The 27,029-nt window shown below is 44.2% G+C and overlaps 2 protein-coding genes and 1 long non-coding RNA gene across 4 annotated transcripts; 2 read left to right on the forward strand and 1 right to left on the reverse strand.

The window, feature by feature from the left end:
* Nucleotides 1-249: 249 nt before the first annotated feature.
* On the reverse strand, nt 250-21,415 carry HSDL2 (hydroxysteroid dehydrogenase like 2). 2 transcript variants are annotated; one of them, XM_042015289.1, is made up of 11 exons: nt 21,315-21,415; nt 18,372-18,535; nt 17,864-17,962; nt 17,627-17,741; nt 12,566-12,669; nt 11,545-11,643; nt 5,994-6,188; nt 5,413-5,484; nt 1,635-1,823; nt 979-1,107; nt 250-546 (listed from the first exon to the last, which is right to left on the reverse strand). In XM_042015289.1, the coding sequence occupies exons 1-11, from the start codon at nt 21,329-21,331 to the stop codon at nt 434-436; spliced, it is 1,296 nt and encodes a 431-aa protein (XP_041871223.1). In that variant the 5' UTR covers nt 21,332-21,415; the 3' UTR covers nt 250-433. The 2 variants fall into 2 exon arrangements, with proteins under 2 accessions (XP_041871223.1, XP_041871224.1); XM_042015290.1 differs by lacking the exon at nt 21,315-21,415 and adding an exon at nt 20,970-21,196.
* Nucleotides 3,293-25,945, forward strand: LOC121658401. Its single transcript, XR_006013946.1, has 4 exons — nt 3,293-3,419; nt 9,544-9,546; nt 25,707-25,718; nt 25,936-25,945. It is a non-coding gene; the product is annotated as an uncharacterized LOC121658401 (long non-coding RNA).
* On the forward strand, nt 25,941-27,029 carry LOC121658399 (hydroxysteroid dehydrogenase-like protein 2). Its single transcript, XM_042015294.1, has 2 exons — nt 25,941-26,133; nt 26,661-27,029. Exons 1-2 carry the CDS (start codon nt 26,079-26,081, stop codon nt 27,011-27,013), a joined length of 408 nt encoding a protein of 135 aa, XP_041871228.1. The 5' UTR covers nt 25,941-26,078; the 3' UTR covers nt 27,014-27,029.

A 27,029-nucleotide genomic window follows, 5' to 3' on the forward strand; every position in this document is an offset into this window, starting at 1 on the left:
GAAAAAATGGAGATACTAATTTACCAGGTGAAATTAAAGCCCTGTTAAACTGACTACATTGCTTCTACTTCTAAGCCAGCTTAGTAAATTCTGCATAGCACTTCTAGCACAGATCTGCACTGTGACATGTGCTCTACCCACCTTTTCCATGGGGTATGTCTACAAACAACTATGTGGGGAAAAAAATCAGTTCAGGTGTTCTACATTGGTCCAGAGAAGCAGAAGTAAAGAAAACACCTGGAACCTAAGTGTGTTCTTGGGAAGGAATTAGTTTAATCGACACCTTCTTAATCAGAGTGAGTTATTTCTTCTATAAAAATCTCACATTTTATCAGTATTACTTATACTGCATCAGAAAAACAACGACTAAAAATCTAAAACAGCATTGCAGTTATATATGAAAGGCCACTATTGTGCTAGTATGGGTTTCCCCTCACAGTTTAGAATTCAGCTGTGAAAGCATCTTCTCGAGCTTTATTGCTAGAGCCATGTTTCCTTTAATCCTTAATTTTCCGGACATGAAGGCCAGAGTTGGCTTTAATTTACCTAAAAAGAAGAAACGGAATTATCAGAATATGAAAGGAATTGGAGAAAGCCTGTGCACAGGAAAACATAATGCCACAGTGAAACCTCAGCTGCTACATTGCTACCAAGTCGTCCTGGTAAAAGCAGTGACACAGGAAACACTGCTCAGAGATGCGCAGAGCAGAAGCCCAACACATTGACTGGATTCTTTCTGAAGCTAGCCTGGCTGCTAAAATGTCAGTAGCTGGTTAATAAAAGCAGGGCAAGCTTTTGCACTCTTCCTGCTCACAGGACATGAGAGTGCAGAAAAATCCAAGCAGTTCTTGCCTACCCGTTCCCTTGAGCCACAAGAAGCCGAAAGCTCCTCCAATCCCAGATCACAAAGCCAGAAGCAGCAGAGGCTTTTCTGGGCACCGGTACCTGCGTCCCCTGACAGAGGCCTTTGTCCCTCACCTGTGAACATTTTCACAAAGTCGGCACTCGACATGCTCATAACCACGTCAGCTGTCACAGGAGGCTTTCCGAAGCCAGCGCTCCCACCCTTGGTCTTCAGGTCAATATACCAAGTGCCTCCACCATCACCTGGTGATGAGAGGCAATGATGAGATGATCACCTGGACGAGAGCGAAGCGAGCTGAGAAGGCAGCAAAGAGCGCGGTGCCCTCCCTCTCTGTTGCCCCCGCCGGACGGCCGCAGCCGTGCGCCTTTGGAGCGCTTCCATGGCAGTTCGCACGCCGGCGGATGCTCTGCAAGAAGCCACCTCTTGTCCCCCGTGACGCCCCGAGCACCACGTGCTGGGGACGTGGCCAGGAGAGCCCAGAGGCTGCGCTTGGCTCACAGAGCTGGTGGCAGCTGGCGCTCCTCCCGTGGCCCCGAGAGCGCCCTGTCTGTGGCCACAGCACCCCGGGGCGGGCGGCAGCGCCGGGACAGAGGCTCCGCGTGCGGCACGAGGGGCAGCAGCTCCCGGTGCCTGCCCAAGGGGGCCCGGAGAAGGAGCATCCCACAGAGGGCAAGAGGAGCTGCTCTGCTTGGGACCGGCCTCCAAAGGCTTCTGTTTGAACATACCCAGTGCCTTTTGCCAGGCAAGGCTGCACAAGCGATGCTCTTACCAGATAACTCAAACTGAAAGACACCTTGAGTACTTCTCACATACTCTTCAGTCATTGCCCCTTGAATAACTCTGAATGTCTCTGCAACAGGACCCGATGGCTCGGCTGCAGCGGATTCTGTCTTAACCTTGGCTCCATCTGCTCCTTCCTGCTGAGATCTGCTTAATTTCTTCTCCTCTTGGGCAGCACCTATGAGAAAGATTATTTTTCTCTTTCAAATGCAAACCACTTTAAAAATGAATGTAAAAACATGAACAGAGAACTCCATTTGAAAAGCTTTAAGCTTCAAAGTAGGGAAAATGATTTTTTTACCATTTCAGTATTAACACTGATAAAGGATGCTTTCTCCACCTGGAAATCTGAATAGGTGTACATCACTAAATGTAATTCTGCAATAAATTTTGGTTCCTGATAGATCAAAAGGAAAGTGAAAATATAACCACAGGAAAATTCTAATTCTGACTGTTTACAGTTCATTACAGATGCTTACACAACAGTTTTCTGACATAATCTATACACTACTCCTGACAACATTAAGAAAAAAAATCAGTGTCTTTAATAACCATCGCTTTCATCCCAAAATACTCCTCTCAAGTCTATCTTGTAAAGAACATGCATATTTTCATAAATTCTTCTGCAAAGGCTTCTAAGGTGGAAATCAATTTACTGCTTTGATCAATGGTTTACTTTACCCCAGTGAACATGCACATTTAACAACAAAGGACAGCTTTTGCAATTTACAAAGCAAATCAAGTTGAACAGTCCTAAAAATGCTGTTGAAAGTCTCCTAGGTGTCTTCAGTATCAAAAAATGCTTAGGTCTCTTCTGTGAGTCCCTACAAAATAACCTGCACTGGGAGCCCAGGGAACTAACACCATCCATCCCTGGCAGAATGGCCCTAGGGTGATGCTCAAGGGGTATTTTCAACAGAAAGGAACACTTCCAACTTTGCCTCCTCTGTCCTTGCCTTATCCCTATTTTGGCACTCATATAAAACCTGTTCTGGAGAGCATTCTTAGTTGCTCTCCAACTTGACACACTACAATTCTCTCCTGGAAGAGGGGACCCTGGGGTAGAAGCATGGCCTAGGCACGGGGTCTCCCTGCCCTCTGGTCACATGTACCCTAATCCTGTTCCCCACTGGTTATTTTGTGTTCCCCTGCCGGGGGAGGACCCTGGTTGTCCCGTGATTGCTGAGTTCTTCGGCAGTCCCCGGGCCAGGTGGCTGGAAAATAAAGATTTCTGAAACTTCTATCAAGAAACGCTCCCTATTTCTTTCCATGGGCCCTGCTGTCTAATGCATGTTGCAACAACTGGTAGAGAATGCGGGCAACGTAACGATTCCCTGAAGACAGTGACTATGAAACAATCAAGATTTTGAAGATTCCCAAAAATTCATGAGTAAAGAAACTCCCTGGATTTTCTTTTCTTGCTTTTGTTTTGCTGTTCCATCTCTAAACTATGGAGGAACTGTGGAAAGACTCATGACTGTCCGAGCCACAAACGGACATTTATCTTAAACTTGAAAAGATTCTTGAACAACGGTATGTAAATTTTAGCTTAATTCAAGCTCAAAAAGAACTGAAACATTTCCTTTCATAGTTGTTTAAGAACTTTTTCTACGTTTCTTGGGACTTGATTCTTACCAAAGACTTTTGGAAGAATGTTTGGACACTCAGTTAATTTCTGAGTCAACATATATGCCAAGGGAAGAATATTTCTGTGAATATTATCTAATTACGGAGACTGTTGAACAATATCAGCTGTGTCTCTGCGAAGGGAAACGTCCCTTTCCTATCCCGGCAGTGGACAATGGAGTCCACCGTGGGGCCACGTGGTCGAACGGCGCGCGTGTTACAGTGAGCTCCTCCGCTACCGCCCGGCCCAGGCCGTGTGCACCGAGCGCTCTGCGAGCAGCAGTGAGGCAATTCCCGCGCACGGGCGGGCCAGCGCGAGCTGCAATGTCGGCAGCAGAGAGAGGCGCAGCGGGAGCGGCGCGATGGAGCGGACCCAGCGGTGCCTGCCTGGCCCTGCGCAGCGCGTGATGGTGCGAGCCCCGTAAATGCCTGGTCGAGAAAAGCGGAGCGCGGGCAGCACCAGGCAGTGGCAGCGCAGCTGTTGCCAGAACTGGAGGCAGCAGCAGCAGCAGCGCGCAAGGAGCTGAGCGGCGCGGCCCGGCCCGGCCCGCGCAGTCCCGAACGCGACCCTGAGAAGTCGAGAGTCTGCGGCGAGAGCGCGCAGACACGGGCAGCCCTGGCAACTCCAGCAGCTCCAGCGAGACGGAAAAAAGAAAAAATTATCGTAGCTAAGGTTTTAGGAATAGTAAAATGGTATAATGTTAAAGAAAATTATGGTTTTATAACGAGATGTGACAACCTGGAAGACATATTCGTTCATCGTACTGCCATTATGAAGAATAAGCCCAAAAAATATATTCCAATCTTAGGAGATGGAGAAGTGGTAGAGTTTAAGACTATACAAGGAAGGAAAGGCCTGCAAGCAGCAAATGTTACCAGGCCTGGTGGTGTTTCTGTGAAAGGCAGTATATACGCTGCAAGTCGTAGTCACGTCAGACAATATCCCCATTATAAGCAACCCATACAGTCTCCCTTTCTCAATCTACCTTTCCCTTTTATCCCATATCCTGTTATCCCCAGTGTATTCCTAATCCATTCTTTCACTCATGGTTTCCCTCACAAAACCATGCCTTTACCAATCCGTTGCCCAAAAATTCCTTTCCAATGCTGAGTGGGGGATGACAAGGGGAGGGAGAAAGAATTACCTACTGTTGTTTAAAGTTCCAACAGGTACAAGTAGAAGAAACCCTCTCCTGCCTCACTTTCCCCACAAAGCATGTTCAGAGAGTCCTAACTCCCTCCTGCCAGCCCTAAAATGTTCCAGAGAAAAAATCTGTTTGGACATTTAGAGAATCAAGAGGGTGGCTTGTTTTCTTTTGAAACTGTTCTTGTTATCTTATGTTTCTCCAGTTGTTTCCAATGTTAAGTTTTAAACCTCTTTTAGTTAAAATAAAAGGGTGAGGTATTGGGGTTCCTCCCCCCTGCCATGGGGTCCTGGGAGAGGGGACCCTGGGGTAGAGGCACGGGGTCTCCCTGCTCTCTGGTCACATGTACCCTAATCCTGTTCCCCATTGGTTATTTTGTGTTCCCCAGCCAGGGGAGGACCCTGGTTGTCCAGTGATTCCAGAGTCTTTGGGCAGTCCCCGGGCCAGGTGGCTGGAAAATAAAGATCTCTGAAACTTCTATCAAGAAACGCTCCCTATTTCTTTCCACGGGCCTCGCTGTCTAATGCATGTTGCAGGAGACCCCACTGCAACAACATTTCATCCAAGAGTTATTTTAATTGTGTAAATTGTACACATCTCATCTAAGAAACCATGGAGGCTTTATGTCATATTCTTTTGTATAAATTAGCAAGGCAAAGGAGATATTCCTGCAAAATACGCAGTTTGAAGTCAAATTTCTTTTTCCAGCAATATTTACCTGTGACCTCCCTACTACCACAATTCAGATGTTTAAAAAAGAATTTTTCAAAATAATGTATTGACTTTACACCATGAAAGTCCTGCAGGAGAGACTATTTTCTCCCCAGTTTTAAGTACACAGTCACTTCCATAAATTATCCAAATGAGAAAAGGGTTTTTGCTAAATAGCTTGAGTCCAAATTCATAGGAGAAAAATGAAAAACAGAAGGCATTCATTATTGTGAAGTGAAATTCATTATGGAAATAATGGACTTGTATACACAGTGCTTTCCCTACCGTATCTTTCTTGCTTCATAGCTGTAGTGTCAGTTTCAACATCTAAGAAGAAGTCAGGCATCAGAGGGTGACCTAAGAAGGAGGAAAAATATAATAGTAAATCCAAGTAAAGTTGCACAGCAGGAATCCATTTCATCTGAAACTACAGTCAAGTAGTACCGTACTTCAGTTTATAAGTAAATAAACTACAAGTTGCAGGAAAAACATAGCATGAAATAACATGTTTAGGGTTTTGTTCATTTAAAATCTGACTGAGAAGGCTTTTAAGGTTGCAGTGAAGAACATCAGAGAAAAAAAAGTTAAAAATCTATGAGCTGTTAAATAGTAATACATACACCTACAATGCAGGTAGGTTTTCTTTTCATTAAAGAAGTTCTTGATTTAATTTAATAGGCATTTAATTATTAAACTCCCAGTGGATCCATATGGGCTTTCCAGTAAGACATGCTCTCAAAGCTGAGGCAAACCAACTTCTTTTACAAACTAATTTAAGAGCCCTTGGAAACAAAACTGTATTAATATTCTCCATATGTCCTCCCCTCCTTCCTGAATTTAATTCTCACCTTAAAGATCTCTTTTACCTGGTGCAATTGCATAAACATCAAAATCCTTAACTCCTTCTTCTCTCAGCAGAACTTCATCAATAATGAAGTTTCCAGTGAAAGTTTTTGGTTTTGTCAAAATGCAATATGCAGCATCTGCCAGGATGTCCGTTTTCCTGCACTGTTTTTCTATTCCAGCTCCTCCCAGCATATCCATAGCAGCTGTATGTATGGCTAGAAAGTTTGAAGGGTATGAAAACAAAGCTTTAACACTGATGATATGGAATTCTCATTTCTTTCGTAAGTAAACAGACTTTATTTTCCTTTCAGGCAAAAGGAAATTCTAGGAAGACAAAAGCTGTGAAATACTACCAATCATACTACCAATTCTTTACAATCAACAATAAAAACCCAGGATACTATTACAGGAATCAAAAAGGCCAGAACATTTTATGACATTCACATCCCTCTATTTATTTATCATCCCACCTGGATTTCTGTGGGGTATGCCCAGCCCCTGCCCTGAAGGGATCTCTGCTGAGATAAGAGATTTCGCAATCGCCCAGCAGGACTCCCTGGAAAGGCAACCACTTCTTTGGTCATGGCAAGAAAAGACAAGCCCACAATCCTTTAGGAGACCCTATGCAGATCCTTCATAACCCATTGGTCCCCACCCATCCCCTGTATCCCTATAAAAGCAAGCCCTCTGCCCCTGTGCAGAGGGTTCTCGTCCCTGGCTCTCCCCTTCGCCGGAGCGGACCCACAATAAAGCTCCCTTCGTGTGGAACCAGCCACACGAGCCTCTCGTCTCTCTCTCTGGTCTGGCTTGGCCTGGAGGCTGCCCTGCAGAGCTGAGCTGGAATCACGAGCTGATATCACTAAAGAGCTGACAGTCTCTGCAAGGGCCCTCCTGCCAGCAGCTGAGGGAAGACACTGGGCCTCGGGAAGGCAATTCCTTTCAGGACCATCTCCCCGGACCGGTCACCTCTTCCTGGGTCAGAGCTACTGACCCCTCCACCAGCTGCAATAGATTTCCACCAAGTTATTCAGCCCATGAAAAACTAACAGGACAACTGTCTTCCTCAAAGTGGATGTATGACACATCAGTTATAAAGAGGCATTTGCTTTGGTGATTATCACACTGAAAGTTGATGCTCAATTTTAGTCTTTTGATAACTCCCATGAGCTACTAAGGTGTTTCTCCTAAGTTAATGAGAAACCAAATAACATAACCTCACATAACTTGTTCAATATTTCACAGAAAGGCTGTGTTAGACCTAAGAATAAAATCCACATCTCCTTGGCTTCTGATTCTTTTATTAAGCAGTTCTATTACTTCTGTGCCATTCCAGTAGTCTTCTTTATGTTTCTCCCACGGAAGCTACTAACATCGTGGCATGTTGCTGTCTAAGCCTGTGATTTGCTCTTCCAGGCTGAGGTATCCATTCCATTTTTTTCATCCTATTCCACAGAAAGGCTGTCTGGTTGTAGCTTTTGACATTTGCCATCTTACTGTTTTTCCATCATATGTTCTGCTTCATTAGTTTTTCCCATCTGCTGTTTAAAACTCAGTGCTCTATCCCCAAGTTTTGAGACAGATTCACAAACCCTTTCCTACATATGGGGCCAGAAGATCAGTGAGGCAGAAGGATAAACCAAATTTTTGTCCTCCTTTCAGTGCTTCCATTCCACGCAAAGTAATTTTGATACAGAAATGATCCCAACATTCCTTAAATAGCAAATAAACAGGCACTGTGCAGGACACACATATCTTAGCAGGATCATTCACCTTTCAAAGTAGGTACTGGGAAAAAGGACAGAAGTCTTCAGCACTGGCCTGACAGCTCCTGTCCAAGTGTCTTCTACAAGAGTGCCCAAGTGTGTAGATGTCCTTGTTGACTTCATTACTTTAGTCTTCTGTGATGAGAATTACTGTCTAGGTTTCATTTAGCTTTAAGCAACCTCAGCTTCTTTTTTTTTTTCAAATTGAGTCAATGGCTATAAATACACATCAAACTAAAAAGTGACAAATAGATATACTGTACATACATGTAGGTCTACCTAGGTCTTTTTCTCATCTTTAAAAAAGTCAATAAATTTGCCTTTTTTTTGGTCTTCTAAAATGGTATCTGCCCTGCAAGATTTTTTTTTTTTAATAACTACCAACAGTTCAGAGAATATTTCTCTCAAACACCATGATGAAATTGATTGAGTTATGTTGATGTTAATATATTTATTCTAAGGATTCATTAAGCTGCTCACTTTTCGTGGCCCACAGGTCTGCCACTTCTCTGTTACTGGTAACTATTATTTTTCTGAGCACAATCAGCCTATTTGCATAGATTGAAGCAAAAAGGTTTCAAACAGCACTGCCTCATAGTCTGGCTGTACATTGTTACATTAATTTCATATAAAGTGATGTGGGTTTGCCTCTAATGCACATGAAGAGACTTCCAGTTCTGTCCCAGGACACCTCAATTATTCCTCTGCACTCTTAGTGATGGGATTGCCCCTTGCCCTTTTGATAGACATCCTCTTTCACTTTTAGATAAATGGAGAACTCTGGCATCTTATTACCAACATACCTTCACATGTTTAAAGAACCAGGTTAATGAACAGATCTGGCATCCATACTAACACTGAGGGTAAACATATTTGTATGAGATGATAGTGGACTTTTAAATCAGGAACTCTGCAATTGTATTTCAGACACTGTGGAAGTCTGTAACACTATCTGTCTAGATGACCACAATAAAGAAGTTAACTTTCTCACTTTTGGAAGATAAACCTTTCAAAAGCATATTTTTTTGTACTGGAGAATTCACATATTATGATCTTCTTTTATACTTGATGTCACATCAGTTTTCATGGAGGGATTACTGAATGAGCAGGCATGATTTCTGCAAATAAAAAGCTCTGCTTGTATACCTTTGGTTGTATAGAAAGCCTAATTACTTTTTAAAATTTCTTTGCAGCATCCCACAGAGAGAAATCTTTATTTAAAAAAGCATTTATTAGAATATCTACTGTTTTCATCTGTAAAAGGCATTTTCCTGCACTTCCAAGCCTCATGTTTTGCAGGATCCAGTGGGGAACAAGTATTAGCTGCACTCTGTAACCAGTACCAGCTCCCACAGTGTTCTCCTCTTACTTTAGCAGGTATGGGTATGTTACCAAGGACAAGGCAGCACTGTAATGCTCAAGAGAAAGATACAACTTTATTTAGTTTGGGTTTCCCACTTCCCCACATAAGAATGTCAGATTTGGTAGAAGTTTTATTAATACAATTATAGACATTCTTTAATACCAGACCACATCTGAGACACTGGTACTACTACTGATATTTGGAGTCCTGCAGCCTAAGCCAAAACTAGAAAGAAATAATGTATTCAACTATACAATGTAAGACTTAATGTAACTTCTGCTTATAAAGTTAGCCACCCCTCTGAAAAAATTTCCATTGTGAGTGGGTGGAGAAATTCTCCCAGGTTCTTCTTTTCCCTTGCCATGAAAAAAAAAAAGGAGGTCAAATTATTCACGTGAGTGGGGGAAAACACCACATTGCAAAATAAATACCTAGTATAACCAGCTGGTCTCTGCAGAAAAAAAATCTTTAGCTTTTAACAGGACCCATAAAGCCACTGACTCATTTCCCCAATAGTAGTGGATGTTTTTTCCAGCACATCCAGAGCTGCGAGGGATGCACATAATGTGTCTATGCAGCATATGAATATGTGCATTTACAGGACACAGGTAATCTTGTAACAGCCTTTCCATGAAAAAGTAAGTCAAATTGGTTGTCTGCAGTTTCATACCATATCTCTATCAGAACGAGACACTCTGGATTAATTCCTTTACTGTCCCTAACTCTCACAGGCAATATACATTGTTAAATCAATCAATGACAAAAAACCACACAACGATAGGTAAAAGGTCACCCTCTGTTAATGAGAAACCAAGTTACTCCCACATACTGGATTCCGAGAAGATATAAAACCCATTTAGCAGTGCCATTTTAAAGACAAGACCGGGGAAAGGGTGGGGTCTAGGGAGCTAAAGACCAAGAATCAGGTTTCTTGGTTCTATTGCAGATGACATAGACCCTGGGAAATCTCCACTGAAAATGTTTTGAGGTTTTCCTGCGGCACTCAAAAAGCAAGTATGCAGAAACAAGTGCATATTTCTTTTAACTGCCTCAGAAATAAAAAAAATACAACACACACTTGAAACCTGAAAGGTGGACTTTGACTCCACCAGAAGGCAATCCAGATTCTGAAGTTATGCATGTAGTTGCCTTCAGTACGTCACAGAAGACGACCTTACTCTCTTCACCATAGTACAGGTTTTGTGATGATGTAATTATCATGAATGATATAATTTTAATTTTAGAAGTCAATCTCTTACCAAAATATTTCTATGGGTAGAATGCACAGAGTGAGCAGAATTATGAGGCATCCATTTACTAGAAGAATTTAAGATGCAAGCATCCAGACCAATGAAAAAGGACCAAGTCTGTCAGGCACACCAACCCAACTGTTCAACTGATGATCACCTACAGCACTTAAGCTAAGAAATTTGGCTGATTTTGTCTGAAATAGTTAAGTTTTTCTTGTATTTCTCACTTTAGAGAAAGTAGATCAGAGAGTTCCAGTTCCCATTAGAGTTTAAAAGGGACCTGCAGCTCCTAACAGGAAAACACTGAAAACTGTCTGTGTACAAACACTTCTTAAACTGGATCACCATCCTCAGAAGAGGATCTTGGTTCATATTTTTATCTCCTCTTCCTTCTTCCTTGCACTAGTTAAGGAAATAAACACAATGACTGGGCTTACACCACTAAAGGGCAGGATTACCCTCTGTCTGCTATTGATTTTAACAACAGTATGATTTCTGCCACAGATGTATTTGGGGAGGAGAGACCAGCCTCCTTGGCAAACAGCTGGCCAAACCTCAAACAGCAGCCCTTATCCTCAATGACCCAGAGAAAACAAATTGAAGCTAATAGAACATGGGAGCATTGAGCCATTTTTCTTCCAGAGAGCTCTTTAATTTCCTGTAATTTGCAATCAGATGGTTCTGTGAACAACTCTTCACAGAACTGCACTGTGCCAAAACTTCTAGGAATAGGCCTTTTAAAAATTATTTCCGCATGTACAGAGGTATCTATCTTGTCAGTAAGCTCTTGCAATTTAACTAGCAAGGAATTCTAAATAGTACTACATACACAGATGTTCAATTCCCACTCATGAAAGCACAATAATATTTTTGTGATTCTGTCCAAACCAAAACAATGGGTGCATCAGAAAAAGCCTAGGCAAGCCAAACACTATACATATGCTTCAACCAACTGTGTGGTTTCAAACTAGCTGAACATGAGTTTAGATCAAAGTGGCAATAGTCTAGTGACAACTAGGAATGAAAACCAGAACCCATGCAGGATGAAAAAAGAATATATAAAAGAACTGCTCAGTCACCTGAAGCTATTCCAGAAGAAGTCTGAAGTATATTTAATGTCAAGTAAAACAAGCTTTAGCAGACAAAACACAGAAAGTCAGTATTTTAGTAATATTAAAAAAAAAAAAAAAATCACCTGTTTTAGGCCATAAGGCATTGACAGCAACTTCTCCTCTAAATTCTTCTGCCATTCCCAAGACACACATGGACATCCCATATTTAGAAATAGTATAAGCTAAGACAACAAGTGCAAAAGAATAGAAGTTTACACTCTATGTAAAATGTAATTTTAATAATGAAAGGAAGATAAAATAGGTAATTGGTTCACATGGAAAATTCAGGGCTTTCAGACAGAACAGTACCTTCCTAGAGTCCCTTCGACCTCCCACCCCTGTCAGATACAAACTGTACTCTGATGTCTTTTCATTGCAAAGAAAATGAAAGCTACACATGTTTTGCCAAAAATAACTTAAGCCTAGCTGCATGGTGATTTTGTCATGTTTTTATAAACAGAACACTGACAAGAGTGATCAATTTTTTTCAAGATGCCTAAGGCATACTAGCTGTTAAGGACCAAACTAGCATCCTACAGAAAACAAAAGGGTGGGACACAGGAATTCTAAATCCTTGTTACTTTGAGAAGGGAAACTTTTTTGGGGAAAGAACTGGAACTTGCTGGAGTTTAACACAACAAGTGTCCAAAATAGAAAGTTTTTTCTGCAGTTTTAAAATGAGCAACACTAACTTCAAGATTACATTGGAGTTCTTTTCCCACCTCAAAGTAATTTCCATATTAAAAGACAACATTGAGCTTTATCCATAGTAAAAAAAGTGAAGCTGAATCAGTAAGAAAAGAAATTTTGGATTTCAGTCTCTATTTGGAGAAAAAAATATTATGTAACCCTAAAAATTCCCATAGAAAAGCACAGACTTACCCTAAAACCAAAAAGGATGGATGATGCCATGAAACCTGCCCTACATTTTCCCACAAAACAATTTCTTGTAGGTCAGGTACAAAATGCTCTGAGGAGCCATTAGTGCCACTCTGTATATAGTGCTAAAGATACATGATCTGTCATTCTGCTCAGGCACTACTGCACACTTTACCAGGTACTTACATGTTTCTCACAACAACAAAGGCTCTGAATGCTACTCACCACAATGATTTTTGAACCACATGGGATTCAGATTCATAGGTGGGCTAAGGTTCAGGATATGGGGGTTCCTACTCTTCCTCAAGTGGGGAAGGCATGCTTTAGACCTGAAAGATAGATTCAGACATATCAGTCTCCTATTTTATGGAACATCAATAACTACAGTAAAAACAATACTAGTAGACCAGTATTTTCATAGAGAGCCCAAGACAAACCCTCTCCTCATATCAAATATTTAAATGATATAAAGAACAACAAAACAAAATCTGTCCCAGATCACTTATCTCAGGCCTAGTATTCATTCCTGCAAACTGAACCACATTCTCCAACCAGTGCATCAGCTTTGACTAAAGCTAGTTTTCCAGATACTCAGAAACCATTATCTCCTTGTAATACTTCTGGTAGGGGCAACAAAACACTACAAGGCAACAACCAAAATTAACAGTGAAGAGCATCATTTAGTCATAAAAATATTCTCTTCTGATCCCATACCTATTTCTTCTTTAAAACCATGTTGAAGAAATAATACTGCATAGCAGAATACTATTATAAATATTTAGAAGAAAACTGAAAAGCTATTCTCTGCTGAGAGAATTCTACTTTGAATTTACACATCTCTGTAAATCAGAGCTTTTACTTTACAGAAATTGTCTTTTGACTTCACTTCTAGAACTAGGGTACATGTTTGTATTTGATCTCTGCTTGAGAATTTTTAATCAAGCTTCACAAGGTGAAAACATCACCACACTAGTGATCAACTATTCACCTATTCCAACAGGACCTATGCATACTCTCAGCTACAAAGGGAACAACTTCAACACCTTCAATAGCAAAATCACCACAGTAGTAAAGTAAATAATTTACCACCTGCTTAACCATCCTAGGGTCTCAGCTCTTTTCAACGGCAGTTCACTAACAGATGTCTCAATTTCTTAATGCATAGGAACCAAGAAACCTAGCTGCCATTATTGAAACTTGGTGGGATGAATCCCATGACTCGACTGCATCCACTGATTGCTAGAGCCTACTCAGAAGGGACAGGGGAAGAAGGAGAGATGGAGGCGTTGCCCCCTGCATCAAGAGGCGGATTGAGTGTGACGAGCCATCTCTGAAGAACAACCTGTGAACTGAAGATCAACAACAATGAGCAGGTAAAAGCCTGTGGGTAAGAAACAGAGACTGAGGCAACAAAGGGAGTCTTGTTGGTGTTGGTGTCACTAAAGGTCCCTGACCAAGGGTAGCCTATTGATGAGACCTGCTTGCTCCAGCTATAGGAAGGATCACACTCGCAGGCTCTCGTCCTGCTGGGAGACTTCAGCCACCCCGATATCTGCTGGAAAAGTAGCAGAGAAAGCTGTAGGCAATCCCAGAGATTCCAGGAATGCATGGAGCATAACTCCTTAATCCAGGTAATAACCCTAACAAAAGGGACACCATACTGGACCTGATGATCACAACCCTAAGTGAGCTAATCAGGGACACCATGATGGGAGGCAGCCTGGGCTGCAGAGATCATGCACTGGTGGAGCTCACAGCCCAGAGGGAAATGGGTCAGGCAAAGAGCAAAGTCAGGGCCCTGAGCTTCAGAAGAGCAAAATTCCAGTTCTTCAAGGAATTAGTCAACAGGAACCCTTGCAACACTGCCCTCAGAAACAAGGGAGCAGAACAGAACTGACAGATCTTTAAGGACGCCTCCCACAGAGCACAAGAGCTAGTCATCCAATGGCACAAGAAATTAGCAAGGAAGGTAAGAGACTGGCATGGATGAGTACAGAACTGCTGGTCAAACTAAAGGACAAGAAACAAATGCATAGCCAGTGGAAGCAGAGACAAGTATCTCAAGAAGAATATATGGGCACAGGCTGGTTGTGTAGGTTTGGGGTGAGGAAAGCCAAAGTGAAGCTGGAGCTGAACTTCACGAGGGATGCAAAGAATAACAAGAAGGGCTTCTACAGGTGTGTCACTCAGAAAAGGAAGACAGAGGAGGTGTACTGACACACATCCTGGGATAAGCAAGGCTGGAAAACTGGTGACAAGTGATGACAAGAAGGCTGAGGGACTCAAAACTTATTTTGCCTCAGTCTTCTCTTCCCACACCTCTTAAGTGGATGGACAGCAGGATGGGGATTGGGGGAGCAAAGTGCTTCCTACTTTAAGTGAAGATCAGGTCTCTGACCATCTGAGGGGCCTGAAGATAGTCAGTCCATGGGGCCTGATCAGATGCATCTCACAGTTCTGAGGGAACTGGCTGATGTAGGTATCAAGCCACTCTCCATATCTGAAAAACTATGGAATCAGGTGAAGACCCAGGTGTCTGGAAAAGGGGAAACATTGTAATAATGTTTAAAAAGGGTGGACGGGAGAACCCTGGGAACGACCAACCTGTCAGCCTCACCTCTGTGCCTGGGAAGATCATGGAACAGATCCGCCTAGAATCAGGAGGTGATCCTAGGACAGCGAGGCGATTTGGGACAGTCAGAGGGTCTTCAACAAGGGCAAGTCCTCCCTGACCAACCATAAGGCCTTCTATGATGCAAGGACTACATCAGTGGACAAGAGAAGGGCTACAGGTGTCACTTAGTCTGTATAGCTTTAGAGAAGGATCCTCATAACACCCTTCTCTCTAAACTGCAGTGAGAAGATTTGACGGGCAGACTGTTCAGCGGATAAGGAATTGGCTGGACAGTGCCATCCAGAGGGTAGTGGTCAATGGCTCAGAATCCTGATGGACATCAGTGACAAGAGGTGTCCCTCAGGGGTTGGTATTGGGACCAGTGCTATTCAATGCCTGTATCAATGACACAGATGAAGGGATCAAGTGCAGCCTCAGCAAATTTGCAGATGATCCCAAGCTGAGTGGTGCTGCTGACACACCTGAAGTTCAGAACTGCCATCCAGAGGGACCTGAACAAGTTTGAGAAGTGGGCCCATGGGAATCTCATGAGGTTAAACAAGACCAAGAACAAGGTGCTGCACCTGGATCAGGAAACTCCCAGTACCAGCAAAGGCTGGGGATGAACAGATCAAGAGCAGCCCTGTGAGAAGGATTTGGGAGTGCTGGTGGGTGAGAGGCTGGACATGACCCAGCCATGAGCACCCACAGCTCAGAAAGCCAAATGTGTCCTGGGCTGCATCCAAAGCAGTGTGGCCAGCAGGGGAGGGAGGGGATTCTGCCCCTCTGCTCTGCTCTGGTGAGACCCCACCTGGGACACTGCATCCAGCTGTGGGGTCCCAGCACAGGAAGGACATTGGACTTTTGAGACAACTCCAGAGGAGGCCACCAAGTTGATTAGAGGGATGGAGCAGCTCTCCTGCAAGGACAGGCTGAGAGTTATTCTGCCTGGAGAGGAGCAAGCTCTGGGGTCACCTTACTGCAGCCTTCCAGTACCTAAAAGGGCTACAAGAAGGTGGGAGAGGGACTTTTCACAAGGGTGTGGAGTGAGAGAACACAGGGAGATGGCTTTAAACTGAAAGAGGGTGGGTTGAGATTAAATATTAGGAAGAAATTCTTTACTCTGAAAGTGGTAAGGCAGTGGAACAGGTGGCCTAAGAAATTGTAGATTCCCCACCCATTGAAGTGTTCAAGGCCAGGCTGGATGGGATTTGAGCAACCTGGTCTATGGGAGATGTCTCTGCCCATGGCAGGGGGCTTGGAAGTAGACGATGTTTTACGGTCTCTTCTAGCCCAATCCATTCCATGATTCAAAAATTCCATGATTCAACAATTCCACGATTCTATGTCAACAGGTATACTCTGTCAGATGGGACATCTTCCCTACCACCACCTTTACACAGGCAAAAAATCCACACCATTTCAAGCTACTGCAATTTTTTGAACATTAAACTGAAAGTAGGTCTCTACAAATTACAATCAGAATCAACATACAAAGCAAGGAGAAAGGGTGAAAATCCTTCACTAGGTTTTCTCAATTGAGAATTACAAAAGTAATGACAAAGACCACTCCCTTGAGAAGCACTGATTTTTCTTATGCTCTTCCACTTGGAGCACACAGAATCTGATTTTTAATCTTTTCAAGGCAGAATAGGACCAAACATACACTTGAAAATTCTCCATTAATTTGGAATAGCAAGATGTAACATCAAGAAAATCACTGTTGCTCTTGGGTGGTGAGGAGAAGATGGAACTTGCCACAGCAATACAACTGAATCCATTCAGCGATTTACCAAGAGCTGGCAACCAGACTGATTCTCTCACAAAGGAGAATGACAAACACTATTCTAGACTGGAGGACTGGACTAGATGACCTTTAAAGGCCCCTTCCAACCCAAACTATTCAATGATTCTGTGGTAATACTTTGATACAGAACTTTCTGATCACACCAAGCAACATCTGAATTTAGAGAATCTGCATCATCCTAGGGTCTTTTTTTTTAAACCCTGTGATAACCAGAGTCTTCATTTTAAGACGGTACTTTAAATGACATCCTGTAAATGTAAAGATGATTCAACCTACTAAATCCACCTCCAAAAATGTGCAAAATAAGGACCCCGGGAATTGTGAAATCAAATATTGGTATGTTAATTTAAATAAATAATAGAGTTGATAAACTGAAAGTAGGTGAAGAACACTTTGGATCATTAAGTTATATCTTTAACACTTCTCTTTTAACTACAGTGAGTTAAATAGCATCTCTAAAGATGAGAAAGACGCTTTTGAGAAAGAAACTGACAAATAAGATACTGACTTGATGTAGGCATAAATTTAGTCATTTTGGTTGAAATGAAAGAGCATCAGCATTTAACAAAGCCAAGCTGGGGCTTCATTTGAAACAAAGTAGTTTTTTCTCCTTCACACATAGAGGGGCTTGTGAACATTTAATGACTGCAGTAATAAGGTTCCTGTTCACTCCAACTTGCAAATAATTCTTGGAAACATTAGTTTATATGAGTTGACCAATAACTGACCAATTTCCTGTGAGCATGTGCAGAATATCTGCACTTAAATTCTAGGGCAGCAAGACAGCTACAGAATTTCTCAGAAAAGCTGAAATAACACCATACATTCTGTTACAATTGCTTTGCTTCCTTCTCTCAGCACTTACGTGAGATAGGTTCCTCGTACATTGACATCCATCATAAGATTGACTTTCTTCGTTGCTGTTTCCAAAGTGCCCGTCAAAGAGATGGCGCTTGCATTATTCACCAAAATATCAATCCCTGGTTTTAAAGTAAGCCATTTCACATTAGCATTTGAAGACAAAATTCATAGGGCAGGCTGTTCTTTTTTCTTTTTGTTTGAACAACCTGCCCATTAATGTCTCCCCTACACCTTAACTTACCTCCAAAAGTCTTCACAGCTTTCTCCACGGCATTAATGATTTGCTGCTCTTCCCTCACATTAACAATGCAAGGCAAGGCCTTTCCTCCAGCTGCTTCAACTGCATAATTAAAAATTTAAACATTTAAAAATTTACTCTCAGATGGGACTAGTATGAAGCTTCTGAGAATCTCTCAGGCAGTGACATGCTTCAAGAAGCCACTGAAAATCACACTCTCAAATTGTGACCTTTTCACATGTTGTATGAAGAACAGGGAAGCCAAAACCAAATCTTAACACTGCGAATGTTTATTTCATATATCTCAAGTAGAGTAGCATTTTTACATTTATATACACAGACCCATCTTCCTTACAGTAACATTACAGCATTCCTGGGAGGCAAGAGAAACACTAAGATTATTTTAGTAAATGTGAACTGAACTAAGACAGTCTATGCATTTTTCCACTCAGATATGATAATTAAGCAAGGGTATACATCCAGCCCAGCACCTTCATTTGTTACAACTTACTTTCTTCAGCAGCAGTGTAGATAGTCCCTGGAAGAGTAGGATGGGGCTCAGCTGTCTTGGCAGCTATCACAATGTTGGCACCATCCTTGGCAGCTTTCAAAGCAATGGCCTTGCCAATGCCTCGGCTCGCACCTGTGATGAAGAGAGTGCATCCTGCCAGTTTCCTAAAGGTGAAGGGGGAAGTGGAGGGTAAAGAAGAGGAGAATAAAGCAGAAGCTGTTAATAATTTGACTTTTTTCAGACTCGAAGGGCAAATGTAATTTGCACAGTCTCCTAACCTTTTACTAAGAAAACAGCCTGGGAACACAAAAGGGATGACTACAGCTACAGAAAAGTACCACTGAGGTACCACACCCCAAGTCTGCAAACACTATAAAGGAAGAAGGTTACACAGGTCACCCAGTTACATTTCTCCCTTTTTGTAAAAAGACCCAACACACTGATTTACAACAGAGCTGCTATGTTCTGCAACAATGGAAAAGGAGTAATTTGTAAAAACAAAGTGCCAGTTTCTAACAAGACACACCTACGCAGGATCTCTGTAACCTATTAATCACAGTGCCCTAAACACAAAAAACTGATGTCTCAATGTGGTACAAAGTACCGAGTCTGGAACCACAATGCCATGCGCAAATGCCAAAACCTTTATTTTCAGAAATAGCAATTTTTCTCTTATATCTTCTACCCTCAACACCTTCCCAGTAACTGCATGTAGTCCAATGGGTCCTCCAAACAAACAGGTCCAATCAACTTAGAGAAACTAACATGTTTTAGAGCCTAAGAAGGATGTCTGGCCAACACAATATCACTGAATTTTTGAAAAGAGAAATATCAACTCCACAAAAACATTCAATGATAAAGCCTTTTAGACAACAGGCTTTTCAAATGTAGGAGTGCATGTTTCAGTGCTGTGCATAAAGCTCATGTTGCTTTTTGTAACACTGTGGCAAAACCCAAGAGGTTCAGGTTTTTAACTTCAGTTGAAGAATTAATATATACTATGTGCAACAGTGACTTCACCTTTTTGCTCGCACCACAAATGTCATAAAAGTTTATGCTCTGAGCTTCCATTAGTTTTCCTTTCAGACTGGGCCAAACTTTGTATTGTTTCTCCCCCACCTGTTTCAGATGTGCCTTTTTCCCCTCTAACCTTAGAACATCCATCTCATAAACCCTCTCTAGGAGGATGTTTGCTTTCAGATGGCAGAAAATTGTAATGGGGCAGAAAGGGGGAGTGATCTCCCCCTGCAGAGGCAGGGCTAGGCATCTACAGGATCTCAGAAAGTCAATCATGTCCTGAAGGTGCCATTTCAAACAGCTTTTATCTACAAAATTGAGTCTCAGAAAGGCACAGGAAGAAAAATACTCTAAACAGAACAGTGAACCGCAGAAACCTAATGCCATGAGTTTAGTCACATGCACATTACACTATGACTGGAATACATAGTCAAAGTGTAAAACTCAGTAAAGTAAGGCCAGAATCTAGTTTCTACCTTCAGCCAACCAATATGAGGTCAGCAGAATTCACCTTAGTCATGGAAGAGCTAAATGGGGTCCAGCGAGAGGCAGCTCTGGAGGAGAGAGCAGCACAGAAAAGCTGATGGGGCTGTAAGCCCTGCCTGGGGCTGGAGTGGTCTACTCAGGAAAACAAGCAGGTGTACCGGGAGACTAGCAGAGCTATGCAGGGAACTTGTGACTCAGCTCCCAAGAAAGGATACAGGGAGTGGGAGCAAAGACAGGCCACAAAGAAGGAATTAGAAACATTACCAGGGCATGTTGGGGTGGTGTCAGGAAAACCAAAGTTCACCTGCAGCAGAAGCTTGTGAAGGGCATCAAGAGCTCAGAGACTTCTGCTACACTGGTAGTAAAAGCAGGCCCTTTGCTCAATGGAGTGGGTGAATGCAAATCTTTCAACACCATCACAATATTTTTGCTTCATATTTAAGACATGATGCTATGATCTGGATGCGTACGCAACCTGACAGGTAAAAAACTGGTTGGTTGGTCAGGCTCAGAGGATGGAGATTAGTTAGTCATGTTTGGAAGACTAAGGATTTATTTCTTAATTCACTTAACAGCCCAATAGTTTAAAGTTTATAAAGCATGTGCCTGTCTAAAATTTCTTATGACCTGTATTGTGAAGGTCGCATCTGCATCACTGCCAGGAGAGTTGAATTCTGCTAATAAGACAGAAAACATCAAATTCACGTCTGTGCCCTATGGTCTTGGGAATCTTCATTAAGATTGGTTCCTTTCCCACCACAGATGACTGCCAATAAAGACCTTCAGGTCACATCAGGGACACTTTTTACAGCTTACACAGACACTAGGAATTTAATAATCCTGTTTATAACACACAGGAACAAATAATAACTTATCTTCCCAGCTGTCAGCAGTACTGGCTGCTGAAAAGCCAAAAGGCAGAAAAACACTTCTAAATTAAGATCCTATACCAGATGAAAATTTGACTGCCAGGTAAGACAGTACTAAAATACTATAATACTATATAACAACAACAGCAATAGTAGTAATAATAATAAGTAATTATACTTTATATAAATGTTCTATACAAAATTACTGATAAACTGCCTGATTTACATTAAAGTCCTCCAATAACTGTTTCCCTTGCAAAAGGCGCTGTTCAAGCCCACGACACGCCCCGAACTGCTCGTCCCGGGTCTCTGGTGCTGCCCGGGGCCCCTCGGCCGGCCCGACCCCGCAGGCCCGCGGGGACACGCGTGTCCTCCGCTACAGCCCCTCGCTTTCGGCCGGCTGCGGGTCCCGCACGCCCCGCAAGGAGACAGCGCTCGGGGGCATCGAGACAGCGCTCAGGGGTGTCCGGCGAACCCCGCGGCGGCTACCGGCCGCAGCCCGCCCAGCCCGCCCGCCCCGAGAGCCCCTGGGCAGCGCGCAGCCCCGGCGGCCGCGGCGGGGGCACCTTACCCGGTGTTGGGCAGCATGGCGGCGCGGGGCGGCGCGGGGAGGCCGGGCCGGGCCCGCTCCGCTGCGCAGCCGCCGCGGCCGCTCGGGGCGGGGTAGGGGCAGCTCCGGGGCCGCTCCGGGGCCGCTGCTGCCGCCGTTCTGCCCCGAGGAGCGAAGGTGGCGGGCTCGGGGGTTGCGAGCCAACCCGAGACTGGAAAAAGGCGTACGCGGGATGAAGGGTGGAAGTGGGACGCTTCCTGCATCCTTTCGTTCTCCGCCGGATGCGTGAAATTTTGCTTTGGTCTCTTGCCACTCGCACTCAAATCACTGGAGCTTTGCCTCCATTTCATCTGCCGGAGTGCTGTGTCCTGTTCGAGTCTCCTCAGGACAGGAGAGACAAGGAGCTACTGGAGTTAGTCAAGTGGAGGAGCACAGAGATTATCTGGGGCCTGGAGCATCTCTGTCATGAGGACAGACTGCAGGAGCTGGGCCTGTTCAGTCTAAAGAAGATGGGATCTCCTTAATGCATATAAATATCTCTAAGTTGGATGCCAAGACCATGGTGCTAGAATCTTTTCAGTGGTGCCCAGAGACACCAGGAGCAGTGGCTGTAAACTAAGCTACAAGAAGTTCCACTTAAACATGACGAAGAACTTCTTTATGTTGAGGGTGACAGAGCACTGGAACAGGCTGCCTAGGGAGGCTGTGTGATCTGCTCTAGGTCACTGTGCCTTGACAGGGTGGTTGGAGTAGGTAACCTCCAGAGGTGTCTTCCAACTCTAATGATTCTGTGATTCCCTGTTCGTTAAAAAGCCTGCAGTAGGATCCTCTGTCTTTGTTCACCCAGCCACACCTATCCTCTCCTTCAACCTCTCCCCTAGTCCCTCTCTTGTTTCACAATAACTGCAAGGTCAGCCCTCGCCTCCACGCCCTGTACATGCAACTTTTCCTCCTCCCTCTGTTGCCCAATGAAGACTCTGACCTCCTCCCGTCCTTGTCATGCTGCCCACCTGTTACTATGGTTGGAAAATCTTCCACCAGGTTCCACCTTTTGTCTTTTCCCCCTTCAGCTCTCACATAGAGATTCTGTGCAGCACCCTGAGAGGGCTTCAGGTTTCACTGGGAACTGATGGCAGAAGGGGAGATCACCTGGTAGGTCTGAACCTGCTGGAGGAATTGAGACAGATGGTTTTACTGACAGAAATCAAACTGAGCCTGAGCAGATGCACTAGTCCTTGTGTATTGATATAATGGTGGTTATTACTTTGCTTCATAGCAGTTCACAGTCTCACAGGGCTGCAGACTCCTGCAGGACTGAGCCACGAGCAGGCTGGAGGGGCCAAGGGCTGTCTGAATGCTTTGCAACTATAACGTCTTCCATGCCGCCTGCTTTCCCGGTTGACATCCTGCACAGATGGAAGTGAAAGTGCTTTGCTAAGGTCTTCAGGCATACTTTTCCTTCATTCTCCCGGCAGCCACTCGGCCTGAATGACCAAGGCAGGGCTTGACTGCCATAGCTGCATGCCCAGACTGTAAGCCTCATGCCTGCAGTGTGCTCCATGGAAGTGAGCCATTGTGTCTGTGTGTAGAGAGCTGCCGCTTTCAACCATGCACAGAAGTACCTGCAGGAGAAGCCCCTGGGCATCATGGTTCAACCTTCTTTCCCTCAAGTGTTGTTTTTTTTTCCTTCTCTTCAGTACGTAATAGGGGGAACTGGAGTGACGGCGCTTTTTTCTTTGTCAGGAGGGTCAGTTTACCTCCTCGAAGGTTTTTGTAGCATGAGGGGCAGAAAGCATTTGAACAGCGCTACAGAAGGTGGAAGGCTCGAGCGCTGGGTTTCAGCAGTGTTGCTGGTGCTCGGTTATGCGGCAGCCCCGCGGCTCACCCTCCCTCACTCCGGGTGCTGAGCGGGGGAGCACGGGATTGCCGTGGGCTGAGCACCCCTGCTTGCAGTCCAGTGCTCTGCTCTCTACAATGCAGAAACCCCGCGGTCCTGGCGAGGGGGGACCCCTCTGCTCTCCCAAATGCCCTTCCCTCCGATGGCGCAGCATTCACCTGGAGCTGAGCCCCTGACCCCCCAGCTACTCGCAGGCGAAGGTGGTGCGCCCTTCTCGCTCAGGAACGACTCGTTTAATTTCGCGGGGCCGGGTGTTTTGCCCATCAGCCTTTTGACTGGCGCAGCGCCCCGTGCCGCGCTCCGCCAGTGCCGCCCTCCGCCAGCTGCCCTCACTGCCAGCCCTCAGCCGGGGCTGACCCGGCTGCAGCCCGGGCAGGGGATGAGGAAACGCCGCCGTGCGGGACGAGGTGGCGGGCAAGGTCCTAGCGAGCACTGTCAGCGGGGCTCTGGGTGTCCTCAAGACAGTGAGAAGACCTTTCAGGCCAGCAGTCGGCTCTGAAAACACTGTGTGTCCTCCATGTGACAATCCCAACACACTTACTGCCTCACTGCAAGCCTCCCGTGTTTTTGAGTGACATTTAACCTTTTAGCATCGCTCAAGTCTTAGAGCACTTCTTTTAATGAATATAGAAATAGGTAGAAACGTGAAAAGTTGGGAAGGGAGGTAAACTGAGGAAAGCCACTTGTGCAAGATCACACAGCACGCATGGGGCATAGTTCACTGGTATGCCCATCCCATGGTCTGCATGAAATTGTTTCCCCCGTTCATTAACAAGTGTGCACCCTAGTGAATATTGCTGTTATTTCAACATATTAAGAAGATAGTTTTTAGCAGGAGAACCATTGTAGTTAAAATACTAATTTTAAACTCACCACTATTTGATTGGAACATTAAATAACATTTGGATATCTAACAACTAATGTTAAGGACACTCATGGATATACTACTAGTAAAATCAATTCCCAAGTTTGGCGAAAAAATAAGAATTTATTAGAAACAAATAAGGCTTGTGAGGAAGAGTTGAGGTGAGTTTTTGTTTATTTCTTAGTAATAAAATAATTACACAGTTATATTAAATGATAATTAATTAAATTGGTTTAAATTCCCCATCTCATAACTATTTCTTTTTTTACTACATACCGGCAAAAGTCATGGTTTCTCAACTTCAAACTTTTTTTCTTTGCAACTTTGAAAGGTTTCTAGTTTTGATGGTAGCAGTGAATATAGAAAGATGTAGTAGGAAAACCACTGTATATACAAGTTGATCAATTCTGGTGATATGGAAAGCTCTCTGGATTTCAAGTGGATTGGTTTGGTTTTTCTCTTGAAAAACGAAGAATTTTCTCTTGAAAGTCCAAGAATTTGGACTCCATTCAAGCTATTTGCCAAAATCTCTTTTCTCATTTGGAGGGTGAGATATATGGAAGTGGCTGCAGACCCTATGTACTTAAAACTAGTGAAAGAATGTTACCTATCACTGGACTTTGAAACATTAATGGTTTATGATCAGTACCTTATTTCGAAGAATCCTTTCTTATAGTGAAGGTCACCGGTGAGTATTACTGAAAAAGAAATGGAATGGAAAATAGCACATTTTGCAGGAGAGTCATATGATCTGTCTTGCTGAATTATATCAAAACCAGTCTGTCTTGCATCCTAGATGAAATTTACATGATTTACAGTCTCTTAGATGAAATACAGAAATGTTTTGGGTTTTTTTTTTAAAGCATTGCTTTTGCTTTTTCAGAGTTGCAGTGTGTCAAGTTGGAGAGCAACTAAGAATGCTCTCCAGAACAGGTTTTATAGGAGTGCCAAAATAAGGATAAGGCAAGGACAGAGGAGGCAAAGTTGGAAGTGTTCCTTTCTGTTGAAAATACCCCTTGAGCATCACCCTAGGGCCATTCTGCCAGGGATGGATGGTGTTAGTTCCCTGGGCTCCCAGTGCAGGTTATTTTGTAGGGACTCACAGAAGAGACCTAAGCATTTTTTGATACTGAAGACACCTAGGAGACTTTCAACAGCATTTTTAGGACTGTTCAACTTGATTTGCTTTGTAAATTGCAAAAGCTGTCCTTTGTTGTTAAATGTGCATGCTCACTGTGGTAAAGTAAAATGCTGGTCAAGTTGATGTATTTAAGCAGAATTCTCTGTATTTTAAGTAGAATTCTCTGGATCTTTAAGCTCTGAGTCTTGAAGCAGAATTTGCTATCCCTGTCCCTTCTTTTGATCTCTGTTGCAGATGGAAGTTGATGATATCATTCTCCTCTTTAACCCCTCTTTTATATGTCAAAAGATGCTATCAGGTGGGTTAAACAGATGTTGCTCAATGTTTGTGGGAAGCTTTTGTATTTTATGACCTGCCTGGCAGTTGTCTGAGAAGATGACATCTTCTCTGACACTCAGCCTGAGGTTCTGCACGTCCTGAACTGAACTTTGCTTGAAACTGAGTAGGGGGCATCTCCCCAAACCACCACCAGGGACCAAGCACTAGAGAGTACTGAAGAGGCCCATGCAGGTGCAGTGACACGTACTGCATAAGGTTGCTCAAGTTAAGCAGTTATGCAGTAGAGAGGGGCTAACTATGTATTAGATAGGCAGGTTTATGTAGATTTCAATGTGTGAATTCTCTCACGTTGACCTTACCTCTTGTCCCTGTTTATTTAGAGAGTTCCAAAAGTTGGCAACAAAAGCAGTAAATTGATTTAGAGTTTAGAAGCCTTTGCAGAAGAATTAATTTCTTGGAGGTGCTGCCCAAGCATTCAAAGAGGAGAAGAAATTAAGCGGATCTCAGCAGGAAGGAGCAGATGGAGCCAAGGTTAAGACAGAATCCGCTGCAGCCGAGCCATCGGGTCCTGTTGCAGAGACATTCAGAGTTATTCAAGGGGCAATGACTGAAGAGTATGTGAGAAGTACTCAAGGTGTCTTTCAGTTTGAGTTATCTGGTAAGAGCATCGCTTGTGCAGCCTTGCCTGGCAAAAGGCACTGGGTATGTTCAAACAGAAGCCTTTGGAGGCCGGTCCCAAGCAGAGCAGCTCCTCTTGCCCTCTGTGGGATGCTCCTTCTCCGGGCCCCCTTGGGCAGGCACCGGGAGCTGCTGCCCCTCGTGCCGCACGCGGAGCCTCTGTCCCGGCGCTGCCGCCCGCCCCGGGGTGCTGTGGCCACAGACAGGGCGCTCTCGGGGCCACGGGAGGAGCGCCAGCTGCCACCAGCTCTGTGAGCCAAGCGCAGCCTCTGGGCTCTCCTGGCCACGTCCCCAGCACGTGGTGCTCGGGGCGTCACGGGGGACAAGAGGTGGCTTCTTGCAGAGCATCCGCCGGCGTGCGAACTGCCATGGAAGCGCTCCAAAGGCGCACGGCTGCGGCCGTCCGGCGGGGGCAACAGAGAGGGAGGGCACCGCGCTCTTTGCTGCCTTCTCAGCTCGCTTCGCTCTCGTCCAGGTGATCATCTCATCATTGCCTCTCATCACCAGGTGATGGTGGAGGCACTTGGTATATTGACCTGAAGACCAAGGGTGGGAGCGCTGGCTTCGGAAAGCCTCCTGTGACAGCTGACGTGGTTATGAGCATGTCGAGTGCCGACTTTGTGAAAATGTTCACAGGTGAGGGACAAAGGCCTCTGTCAGGGGACGCAGGTACCGGTGCCCAGAAAAGCCTCTGCTGCTTCTGGCTTTGTGATCTGGGATTGGAGGAGCTTTCGGCTTCTTGTGGCTCAAGGGAACGGGTAGGCAAGAACTGCTTGGATTTTTCTGCACTCTCATGTCCTGTGAGCAGGAAGAGTGCAAAAGCTTGCCCTGCTTTTATTAACCAGCTACTGACATTTTAGCAGCCAGGCTAGCTTC

This window comes from Corvus kubaryi, unplaced genomic scaffold (assembly GCF_017639235.1).
Source record: "Corvus kubaryi isolate FWS band 111438036 unplaced genomic scaffold, C.kubaryi_AGA036_p1.0 split3-37296, whole genome shotgun sequence".
NCBI classification, from domain to species: domain Eukaryota; kingdom Metazoa; phylum Chordata; class Aves; order Passeriformes; family Corvidae; genus Corvus; species Corvus kubaryi.